Source organism: Patella vulgata, chromosome 6, assembly GCF_932274485.2.
Source record: "Patella vulgata chromosome 6, xgPatVulg1.2, whole genome shotgun sequence".
Lineage (NCBI taxonomy): Eukaryota > Metazoa > Mollusca > Gastropoda > Patellidae > Patella > Patella vulgata.
In genome coordinates, this window is record NC_065884.2 from 39,623,167 (window position 1) to 39,636,613 (window position 13,447).

Sequence of the window (13,447 nt, forward strand, 5' to 3'; positions counted from 1 at the left end):
TTTAATCTCTAAGTCACACCCACTTTCCCAATAAAACCGAAGATATGGTATCGATCCAACATGTAGTTTCTGAGATGCAATCAAATTAGAAAAAAAAATAATAATAAGAAGAAGAATAATCTTAACAAAAACAACAGTGTTTCACACAAGCTAAGCAGTGTGAAACCCTAATTAAGACCCTTGAGGTGCAGATTCAAATGGTCCTTGAATGTCAATAGCAATATCACTCCATGGATATTTAGAAATTTTATGTGGAGTTAAAGGACCAGTGGAATGATTTGCAGATTTGTCACTATTGGCACAACTGTCAAAATTGTTTACAAAATGTTCAGTGTCCTTGTCGATCCCTGGCCAATATGAGACCGTTCTAAGGTTTTGTTTTGTTTTTACAATCCCACAATTACCTTCATGGGCTAAGTTTAAGACATCTTTTATTAACAATTTTGGAATTACAGTTCGGTTTCCACAACTTAAAAAATTGTCTTTAACACAAATAGTTCCCCACGAATATGGAAATATTTTTTTTATGGCTATGAATTCGTACTCTCAAATTCAACAACTTGATTCAACACATCATCTATATGCTTTTCCTCAGAAAGAACATTATGAGTTATTCTCACAGAATTCACAGTTAGAGATTCATCTATCGAAATGTCACACACAAATTCACTGTCGAGTTGTGATTCACTAGTGTACTCTGTTTACGTAAACGTGACAGCCTGTCCGCTATAACGTTGGTTGATCCTTTCTTGTATATCACCTGGAAATCATACTCTAGAAGTGTTGCGCCCATCTTGCAATTCTAGCTGGTTTGTGTCCTGACGTATCTTTAGTCGATTGTAGAAGTGTTACTAAAGAGATAGGATCTGTAACCAATTTAAAATGTTTACCTCTCAGGTATCTGTCCCATTTCTTAACAGCCCAGGTACATGCCAATGCTTCTTTTTCACCAATGCTATATTTACGTTCGCAGTCAGTAAGTATCTTAGAAATTAATACGACTGGTCGGATTTCGCTATTATCTTGAATTTGAGAAATTTCAGCACCCAAGGCATAATCACTGGCATCGCATGTTACATAAGTTGGCAAATCAGTTCGATAGAAAGCTAGAACTGGGGGTAAAGTTAAACTAGTTTTCAAAGTACTCAAAGCCTTTCTTGACTTTGAGTCCATTCCCATGATTGATTAGTACGAACAAGTTTACGAATTGGCTCTGTTACACCGGCGAAATCGGGAATGATTAAAGAATCCTAGGACACTCTGGATTTCTTTGTGGGAAGTAGAATATCTCAGACAGAGTCAATGTTTTCTGTTAGCATGTGAACTCGTTTAGACGAATGAAAAATATATTAAAAATTTCAGTCAAATTACTTTATTCTGAACAAAGTTATCACCATTGTAATTTTTGACTAGAAATAGGAGTCAACTATCTCTTCACCGTCTCCGAGAATGGCTGATCATTTTATTGACAGGCGTTAACTCCACCTACATAATCTCGATTATCAAGTAACGTTTTCAATGGCTGTGGTACCGTTAGCCTATTCGGTTTGAGACGGGGTTGCAATTCAATTCATATCACATTTATTTTTACTACAAATTAAAAATAAGACTTTTAATATATAGATAAGAAGCGAAAGTTTGAAAGGAATGGACCAAATCAAAGAGGCATAATTATAGCTTGTACTGTAACTGGTAGGCCTACGTAACTCCCGAAGCGGACAAATACTTGAAATAGGAAACAGTGATCCAATGGGGCTGCAATTCAACTGTGGTGATGTGATGTTAGCTGCAATGTTTATCAATTTCCATGATTTTTCTGTAAATGCAAGTGACAAAAAACCGTATAATACCGACATCCAAACTCTCATTTTAACCACAACTAAACATAATATCAAAGCCGTATATATATATAGAACTTCCAATCAAATTGATTGACATGCGACCTCGCTCAACAGCGGCCTCGCTTTGTACACTCTATCATTTAGCCTCGTTTTAAAATTTCCGGGGGGAGTATGACGTCAACGTAACGGTTAATCTCCGCTTACGACGCCATTTAAAAATTTAATCAATCAATGAAATCCTGTATAAATCCAAGCCGAATCCATGCCATCCGTGGGTCTACAGAGTTGATTTTGTGCTTGTTGTGTAAATAAAGATGATCTAATTTATAATTTCTAAGCCTAAATAAAGACTTGCAATAATCAGATTTAGCTCTTGCATAATGTATGTTTAAATCATCACCAGAGGTTACTACGTAGAATCTTCCTTTAGTAGTTCGACCTTTAAATTCCACACACCTTAATTTCAGTTTTATTGTAAGATTTCAGAGGTTTATCAGCCGTGTATAATTGACGATCACTGAAGTTGTTCATATACGTGTGCTTAGAAATAATGGATATCAGAGAAAATCTACAAGAAAATCTAACTCAGTCCGACCAATTGTCAAAAGACAATTCAATGTTTGAGATTTTGAACAATTCTTTACCGCCAAAACTGTTAATTCAGTTTCAATATCACTATGATCTTCTGTATCGACCTGATTTACTCAATTTTGTTCCTGCCGTTACACATCTTTGCAAAATGACCAACTTTCTGACAATAATTACATTGCTGTTTTAACGCAATACAATGTGGATATTGAGCTCGGTGGCGGTTACTTCCGCATCGGAAACATTGATCTCGATTATTATTAACAGGTTGCTGTCTACGTTGATCAGATCTATAACTCGGTGGTTGTTGATCTAGTCTGTAACTCTGCGGTGCTTGACGCCGAAAACTTGATCTTCCACGACCATTAAATCTATGTTGTCGATTCGTATAGCCATCCTTTCATATTTTCTGTACGGACTGCATCTCACGATCTGCGCAAGAATAATTTTCACTATCACTCTTTGTATCAGTCAATGTTTTCATATCTTTCGAAGCAAGTTCAATTCTTCTTGCTATTATGATTGCATTCTCCAAACTAAGATCATTACCCTCCATAAGAAGTTTTTCTCTGATTGTAGCATTGTTTGTTTTTTTAATAATATTATCGCAGATCAGTTGGTCCAATAAATCACCTGGATAATCACAGTTTATTGAGAGTCGTCTTAATTTAAACACAATATCATCGATGGTTTCTTCTTTTTCTTGGGTTTTCTCCATAAATAACTTTCGTTGTACAGGAATATTTAGCCATCTCGAAACGTATTATTCTAGGCATTCATACAACCTTCGAAGCTACCACTTTTGTCATGTTGAGTTTCATAAATCTGTCGGCCTCGGTCACCAAGAGCAGAAATAAACATCACTCGCTTTCTAACAGACAGATAATTCGTGCCACCAATGGCAATAATATAATTCTTAAATTCACTGCGAAATGTCGCTTATTTGCATCTTTTGTGCCCAGGTTTAGAAAGAAAATCAGCAGGAAAGGGTATTCCATGTGAAGCCATGTTGATGTTAGTCGTCTTGCAGTGGCGGGAAAGTTAAAAAAAAAAGTGTATTAGGCCAATCGAAAGAAATTCGAATAAAATACCTCTGCATCATCTTTTTTGAAAAGACTTCTCAGCATCCTAGTTGCCATATTGTGACTGGGTCTGATATTTACGTGGGTTAGATACGACGATAAAACTTATAATACATATAGTAGCGTTATTATGGAAAGCATGGCATCTCTACAACATGGTTGTGGCAAGTAAAAACGCTCATCACCGGAAACATGCACATATTCATACGTAGTACGCATGCATATAAATTACAGTTATTAAACTACGTAAGATAATTGTTGACATACTAATATAAATTTGTAAAGACATCACAGAGACGACATGTTTATAAGGCAGTCGAAAACAAATATTAATAATGCGAATATATGTGATAAGCATTTGGATACTGATTATATTTGGTAATGTACTCAAGCGGAAGATAATAACCGTAAAAATTGTGATGTTCTTGATATGGGGGATAATACCTGTCAAAGTTGTGATAGAAAGGCTGTTCACGAAAATGATTTAGATATTGATAATATTCTTAATACTGTGGTTAACAAGCCAACAGTGAGGCTGATGTCCCCCACCGAAATCCCCAAATAAATAGATGACACATATTAATTAATCACACATCTATTTTTTTCAAAAGTATTGAGCATCAAACTGATTATCAACTATACACTAAGTTTCATCACTCTCTATCAGATAGAATCAAAGTTATCTTGTCCCAAAGCATCGACCAAGAAAATTGCTTATCTCTGCTTAGGTTTAGCTCGATATGTTAATCATTGAACTCAGTCAAGACGAACATCTACATCAAGTTTAAACATTCTACCCCAAATAGAAGCAGAGTTATGTTCCAAAGTCATGACCAATCAAAATGCTTATTGCTCCTTAGCCTAAGCAGACAATTCTCATCATTGAACTTAGTCAAGGTATTGATGTAATGAAACTATACACCAAGTTTCATCACTCTCACTTAATAAGAACTAAAGTTATTGTGTCCCAAAGCATCAACCAATCCAATTGCTTATCTCTACTTACCATAAGCAGAAAATGCTCATCTTCGCACTCTATCAAGGCATTGACCTCATAAACACCTACACCGAGTTTGAACATTGTAGCTCAATTAGGAGAGTTATCGTGTTCCAAAGTCTCGGCCAATCAAATTGCTTATCGCTCTGCTTACCCTGAGCAGAAAATGCTCAATATCGAACTTAGTCAAGGTATTGATGAAATGAAAGTATACACCAAGTTTCATCACACGCACTTAATTGGAACTAAAATTATCGTGTCCCAAAGCATCAACCAATCAAATTGCTTATCCCTACTTACCCTAAGCAGAAAATGCTCATCTTCACACTCCATCAAGGCATTGACCTAATAAACACCTACACCAAGTTTGAACATTTTAGCTCAATTAGAAGGAGAGTTATTGTGTTTCAAAGTCTCGGACAATCAAATTGCTTATCGCTCTGCTTACCCGGAGCAGAAAATGCTCATTATCGAATTTAGTCAAGGTATTGATGTAATGAAACTATACACCAAGTTTCATCACTCTCACTCTCAATTAGAACTAAAGTTATCGTGTCCCAAAGCATCAACCAATCAAATTGTTTATCTATGCTTACCCTAAGCAGAAAATGCTCATCTTCGAACTCCATCAAGGCATTGACCTAATAAACACCTACACCAAGTTTGAACATTCTCGGTCAATTAGAAGGAGAGTTATTGTGTCCCAAAAAGTGTGACGGACAGACAGCTGTCCAGATTTTGATTTGAAATTTAATATATACTCTGATATAAGTGACAGGATCATAGGCACAAATCAATTCACGAAATACGAACTCAACTGTCATTATGGTGTAACCAGTGTTCGACACAAACGTCGGTCCGCAGGCCCGAGGCCGACTGATTTATCGGAGGACTCCTGCTTGCCTATTTCACTCGGGTCCGCCGGGCCTTCGACAATTTGGGAAATGCTAGAACTGCCATAGAAACGCAACCTCCGAGTCTCCGATAGTTGACGGTTATTTTTTACTTGTCATCGACATGACGGAAGCTGCTGTTTTTCCAAACATTGACTCGTGTAACCAGCCTTTGATTTGTAACTGGGTTTTTTTTGTCGGCTTTAGCCGCTTGAACTTTAAACAATCCGATTGGTAAAAACAATGAATCGGCCACTATGGTATCATAAATCAATCTACTTTCGGCTAAATTTAACAGGTTAATTATTAATTTTTGATTAAGTAGTCAATCAACTTGCTTGTTGGCTACAATAACAGTCATACCTCTCGATATGGATTGCGAATCTGGCTCGGGAATCGCGCTTCTTCGACGCTCCATATAGATTCCAGGTACCGGTAGATAATAATATAATAATTGGATCATGCATTTAATGGTTTGGCTGACCAGTTGTTACAGAAATTTAAATCTTAGTTGAATATAATCCTCAGAACAGTCATTAATAATATATTTTTCCGACAAAATCTTCGATGCCAAATCCGCCGATGACATGTGACATCAGTTGGAATTTCTAGGTCAATAAGCCAGCGATGCTAGGTTTAGTTTTAAGTAACGTTTACCGTTATGATTTTTTATTTGATACACATGCTGGCAGAGGCTAAATTTTAAACATATTGTCGTTATTATTATTGAAAACTATATGGCATAGTCGTACGGAATTTTATTTTAAAGTAATTTCAATTATGGCTGTCACGTGATCACTGTGCCGTGTGTCTCTCATGGACGAATGAATAAAAACATATTTGCAAGTTACGTGTTACAAAAACTACAAATTGTGTTATGAAAAATACCACCGAGCTGTATGTAGTAGTTATTAGCACACTTTCCGAGGTGTATCGGTGAATATCAGGACAGTTTTGGTCGAGGGGCCCAGCCGAGGTGGCTCCCGACCAAAACTGTCCTGATATTCACCGATGCACAGAAGAAAGGTGCTAATAAGTTACTTACATCACAATTCTATCGAGTATTGTGAAGCAAAATGTGAAAAATATTATCGAGTCGTTTCAACCGAAAAGTGACAAATACTTTCTGCTCTTTCATTATTTATCCCTTTCTGAGCCTCACGTTACATTTCATGGTAGAATGATTTCGCAGTGGAGAGACGACCTGAGAAGTATTTACACGTGCGTCTTGCGACGATACTCTGAGCGTAAAACAATCACATGTTTGTTTAGACCACATCGTCAAAACAACTTGTCTATGGCGTAGAGGACTGCGATATTATTAAATGTAGTGTAAAGGAAATGCGAAACGTGGGTCATTCCTGGTGAAAGTATGCATCGGCGGATGGTTCTTCCGTTGAAATTTATTTGTTATAAAGTTTATGACTTTCTAGGCGTTTTTTTTCATCCTGCTTATTTTCAATGCCTATGAAGCGTCCAGCAAGAGAACTGCGCCTTCTATCACCACAATTAATTAAAATAATTATTCAATATTCTAATTTATATATTTTTCATATTAATATAAATCAAACCAAATTATGAAATAGATGCCAATTGATATGTATAATAATTGATTTTTGTAATATGTTGTTATGTTAATTTAATGTCATTGTATATGTTTTTGAACTGCCATGTAGTTCCCCCCATTTTGTTTTGTTACTATGATTTTGACTAGTTGTTACGTGTACATTGGTCAGAGCCATCGTTATCAATTGCGATCTGGGTCGGACTAAACGTCCGCTACTTAATGCTTGATAGGTATCTAAAACGGTATAAAAGTATCAGAAATGAACAGTACACTTTCTATACAATTCTGATACACGGATACTTTTATGCATGTATTGCAAATAAACAGGACAATTTTATCAAAGGTTGCCAGTGGCAACGAGTAGAAGTGGGATGTAACATTTTATATCCATCCAAAAAACGAAGACAGTAATTTATTCAGGAATATTACTGACACGAAAATTTTCTGAACGGTGTAGCTGTAGGCCTACCTATTATTAAAGGTAATGGAAGCTTATAATTTTAAAACCATTTCCTACGGGACCTCATTTGACTCAATTCTAGGCTATTGTGCTAACAATCTAGGGCGGGATAAGCGAGTTTATGCCATTCCTCAACGTTATCGCCAGGCGTCAAGTTTTTTTGTGTAACTGTTTGAAGTTGACCTAGTTTGATGAGAAAACCCGTAAATTATGTAGCCGTGAATAGATTTGTTTCCATTAAATTGAAATGAAATTAAGTTACTAAACCCTTAGTCCTTCTGTGGTGTACTGGCTTTATATGTACTTCCTTTATTCTGATCGTTCTGTGCTTCGCTTGGAAACTATAAATTTTATTATTATTGGTTGGGCCTGTGTGTCACCTGAAGGACCCACATGATCACGTGTCACACAGGTCCTGTGGGCCTGTGCTTGGAAAATGTTTGTTTCGGACACTGGGTGTTACGGTGATATATTTGAACTTTTTTGAAATCGGATAAAAATTGTGACCTGTATAGGTTCCACAGGCTCAAAACACGTTTGTTGTTCAATCAGGGGCCATAATCCAGGAAGTTACGGTTCGATATGCAACAATATTGAGATCTTTGGGTTATAAACACACATGTTCAGTTTCATCACAATGGGCTATAAATTGTGACCTCTAGTGTGTACAATCAGGGGCCATAATCCATGAAGTTACGGTCCCATAGGCCATACAAGCCAATATCGAACATATTCCTGAAGCAATGGCCCGAGAAATCTCTCTCTGGCCATTGCTGGATTAGCTTCTGAAACTTGCACTTTTGAGGGAGTGTGTCTAGTCTTAATGTTCAATCCAATCTATCCCTAAGCACAGCAACATGACATCCCTTCTTTTAATCAGGGGCCTTTCCTAAAACTTTGGACAGTGATTTAAGGTATTAAAAACGGTGAAAGTTTTGTTCCACTCAAAACTGTATTGTTTAAATTATATCCGTGCTGATAGCCTCGTTTGTCACACAATTAGTTTTTCTGCAATATTCACTGGTTAATTAGGCATAATAAAATCATGAGTCATGACGTAACGTTATGTAAACATATTTGGTCCAATTTGGAGCTCTGTTTAGTATTGTTACGCAGTTAGCTATTGGTTGTTAATTGGACTATTGACCAGTCATAATTTAGAACAAGAATTTGCCGTCTTTACAGCAGTGAGTAATCGGATTAGCTCTAATCAAACGAAACACTGCGAGGAGTATGATATCGAAAGGAACCAAGATCTTTGGGATATATACCCATATTTCAAGTTATGACCTGTAGAGTGTCCACAAATAAGGTGTGAAAGTGTTGGCGTATAAAACATATCATCAATCTAGTGTCGAACGTACTATTAAACGGACAAGTGAATATAATGGACGGATTTAAGTGGAATTCTTTATGTAGATAAACACGTGAAATCAACATTTGATCATGTGACATTTCGGTAACTATGAGGTTTTAAAGTAATTTTATGTACTGTAATTTAATTTGTTCAGAGAATAAATTATCCCAAAATACATGTTCATTTTTCAGATAAATGTCTATTATTAGTAAAACTGTCCATTATTTTCAATAATAGACGACTGTTTAAGAAAAGCGTACATTCTCCTATATACTGGTTAAAAACATCAAAGGGTGACGTCATATTTATGTTTTAATTGTTGTAAATATAACAGAATAAAAGTATTCAGCATTCATCAGTTATTTTTCAGGTAATTTTTTTTCCAATCTGCTTTTCTAACCTTAATACTTAAATTGGACTACAGCATACAGCGTTATGATTCTTCAATAACCAAAATCTATAAAACATTGCTGTACCATTCTATACCTTTAAATGGCAGTAATGACTTTGTTAAAACATCGCAAAACATAATAATGCATGAAGAAATTCTTTGAATTACAAGAATTTCCATTATTTATGTCAACAATTAAATGATCTGGGTTAATGAAGACAGGCATACGCCATGCAGTGTGTTATGAGGGACATTTTGTCCAGACAGAGGCGCTTTGGCCTACTCTTATATCAAATTCCAACTGCCATGGTCTCTATGCCAATGTGTACATGGGACCTGGGTTTTTCGTACAAACCGAATGACTAGACAGCTGTCCTTGTCAGGCCCTCCGTCCTACATCACTGACAAGGGGAAAGCACGCTGGAAAATCCTGATAAACTTTCTCGACCAACACCAGGAGCAAACCCGCGACCACCAGGCTAGTGAGCCAGCATCTTACTCACTTAGCCAACGTGGCTCCCTGTAGAATTCAAAAAATTTTTAATCATCAATCAACATACCTTACAAGAAGAAAATATATCTCTGGTCTTGTAGAGATCTCTTTAAATAATGCAACAAATTCATCGCTGTTCAATCTGTTACGTAAACCATCTCCTCTTTTAATTTGTAATTCCTGAAAGTAACAAAAAATATTTCAATATTTGTTTTGGATCTACCAACAACAAAAACTACTGTGCAACATGAGTAGAACAATGTTTATCTACAAAACATGACAATGGCACTAGGTATAGCATGAAAACAAATCATAGTGTTCATAACAGGAGCTTTTACGAGTTTCCCTTTTGACGCCATTTTCGTTCAGTGCCTGGCCTTATTTACTCACAGAAACTTGTAGGCGGTTACATATTTTAGATACCAAAAGCATGTATTGCTTAAAATGGAACTGGCAACTATTTCCATTTCGGAAAAAAGGTTTACTGACCAGTACCAGAAGTTGATATTTGCGAGACTATTATTATTATTTTTCTGCTAATTCTTTGTTACCATATAGATCGTCTTGGTTTAGCTTTTGGCACTTAAGTGAAATTTTAATCCAGTCAGTTTATCTCCATCATCGCAGCCAAGAACGACACATTTGTGTCCCATTTTATCAAAATTTCAAATTCAGTACTTGGTTCAGAGATTGTCTGTTGAATGAAAATATATAACTAGGATACATACCATACAATCTTGATGTATCAGGATACACAACATTTGATTTTTGTCTACGAATGTGTGTGTCAGTGCTCTATTGTGTCTCTGAACACAGGAGTCTGACCTTCTATCCGTATATTTTATACATACACCATGTCCAACCAGACAATAAAAAAGAACAGGAATGCAATGCCTGTTGAAGCCTCGATTTTACCTGCTCTCGCTTCGTCTCATTTTTTTTCAACAATACGTATTGTCAGGCAACCAAACCTCAGTCAATTCACTCAGATATGTTTTTTCTTCAATCTAGCCGTTTTGATTTGCATAAATACTCCCCACAAAACGATATCATAGCTACTTGTTTTCAATATTTACATTGTTTTCATTCGTTACCGATGGTCATTGCCGCCATGCGCTGATGTCACACAAAATCAATCTGCAGTGACTAAACCACTGAAACAAGTGCCAAAGATATTTTTAGTTTTTCTCTCCCTTTCCATTTTTCCCCCTTTTTCATGGCAATTTTTGTTGACTTTTGGGTGTAGAATAGAAGAAGAGGGTTTGCATATACATTTTCTGCCAGGTTTTGGTGAATATTTATCATTTTGAGGCGGAAGTATACAAGACTTCAGAGGTTGGTTAGGTTTTTGTGTGACGTCAGTGCATGGCGGCAATGACCATCGTTAACGAACGAAAACAATTTAAATATTGAAAAATGTAAAACTTTCATTGTGACTTATCCACTGGTACAGTAGTGTTTTTCAATAGAATTAGATACAGAAATTATACAATGTACATTGACAAGGATGACACACAAAAATTTCTTAAGAAATACAAAATGAAATGAAATGAAATGGAATGGGGTTTAACGTCCTACTGTTTTGCTCTGAACTGGGCTAATGAAGACGGGCATATGCCATACAGTGTGCTATGAGGGAAATTTTGCCCGGACAGTGGCACTACAGCCTACTCTTATATCGAATTCCAACTGTCAAGGGATCTTTTACGTGCACGCCAATGTGTGCATCACTGACAAAGGGGAACCATGCCGGAAAATCTGGGTGAACTTTCTCGGCCAGCATCTTACCCACTAAGCCCATAAGAAATATCCATTTCCAAATTGCTCGCACTTTTCTATGAAGTTTGGCAAAAGATCAAGGAAATCCAGGAGCACAGTTTCTACTCAAAGGGTGACAATTATTTTATCACGGTTATCCAGTATTGTAGACAAGTTAAAAGATAGGTTGCCACTTGAAGTAATCTACAGAAATTGTTGAAATTTGACAGGCTTTTACGTTTTACTAATCTAAATAATGCATATAAATTTCATACAGATCAGATGATCACTTTTGTCATTCAAACGTTCACAAGGTTCACAATCGCCATAACTCTAGAAATTATTGACGGAAATTGCTGAAATTCAATAGACATTTGTTTCACAAATTTAAATGATGCATATAAATTTCATACATATCGGATGATAACTTTCATCAATCGAGCATTAACAAGGTTGCACAAAGTGAAAAAAGGGCCCTAACTCAGGAAGTAATAAACTGAAATTCAATAGGATTCTTCTCTTTACTAATTTAAATGACGCATGTAAATTTCATACAGATCGGCAGATAACTTTTGATGTTAGAACGTTCACAAGGTTCAATAAAGTGAAACAAGGGCTATAATTCTAGACGTAACAAACAGAAATTGCTGAAATTCAATAGGCTTCTTCGTTTCACTAATTTAAATTATGTTATATAAATTTCAGAAAGATCGAATGATAACTTTTGGCTTTAGAGCGTTCACAAGGTTCAATAAAGTGAAACAAGGGCTACAATTCTAGACGTAACAAACGGAAATTGCTGAAATTCAATAGGCTTCTTTGTTTCACTAATTTAAATAATGCATATAAATTTCAGAAAGATCGGATGATAACTTTTGGCTTGAGAGCATTCACAAGGTTCAATAAAGTGAAACAAGGGCCATTACTCTAGACTAATGAACAGAAATTATTGAAATTAGATAGGCTTCTTCGTTTCACTAATTTAAATCATGCATATAAATTTCACAAAGATTGGGTGATAACTATAGGCGTTAGAGCATTCACAAGGTTCAACAAGCCAACAGTGAGGCTGACGTCCCCCGCCGAAATTGCAAAATAAATAGATGACACATATTAATCAATCACACATTTATTTTTTTTCATCACTTTCTATCAGATAGAATCAAGATTATTTTGTTCCAAACCATCGACAAATGAAATCGATTAGCTCAAGACATTCACCTAATTAGTTTTGTAAGCCAACAGGACCCGCTGGTAGACGCCATTCATGATAGTTGTAGGTCCTAACATTAACTTGTGGGCCCAATAAATATTAACAAAACACACATACACTACCCCACCCCAAATTCCTTGAACTTCTAAGTTCCATAGGTATCTTCTACAGCCATTTGGGATAGGTTTAAAAGTTCAAATATGTATTTAATATTGATTAACTGTTCACATTACAATTTTAACTTTTGAAAGATTTAATGTTTATACTTTATGTATAGAAAGAAAAAAATCATTCCACCCCAGGCTTGTTATTTATTTTTTCTGTAATAAATATTCACTTGTAATAATCTTGGTGAGTATATGTAGGTCTACTTTATAGTACTGACAACGTATCTTGAAATTCCATTCATATAGAAATCTGAAGATTAAAATGGCCCTTCACATTGTCCGAAAATTAACAGAAAATATTGTGCATATAAATGAAATGAAACTGGCTTTTAAGGTCTTACAAAACACAGATTAATATGTCTTACATTTCAATGAATTAAATTTGCTGTTCGATACCAATAATCATTTGATTTGTTTCATTCATCATGACACGTGGAACTGTGAAATGAAGACCGTGACCTCTTTCAACATGAAAGTAAACTATCAATGCTGTTTGGCAGACGACACTCATTTTTTATCATTATTAAAACTGACCTGATGTCACACGTTGGGATAGCCTATATTTATGGAACGATAAACTCTTTGTTATTCTTTCTATATGACATATTGCACTGCCTGATTTCGAAGACTTGGGTCTGCA

General features: G+C 35.8%; 1 protein-coding gene across 4 annotated transcripts in view; it reads right to left on the reverse strand.

Annotated features, from left to right (window-relative positions):
• LOC126825412 (inactive phospholipase C-like protein 2) overlaps positions 1–13,447 on the reverse strand; it is a 369,332-nt gene that overhangs the window by 234,523 nt on the left and 121,362 nt on the right. For all 4 annotated transcript variants that reach the window (XM_056102008.1, XM_056102007.1, XM_056102009.1 and 1 more), the window contains exon 6: positions 9,737–9,849. In XM_056102008.1, the coding sequence (XP_055957983.1) occupies positions 9,737–9,849 (113 nt within the window). The remainder of the gene's footprint in view (positions 1–9,736; positions 9,850–13,447) is intronic.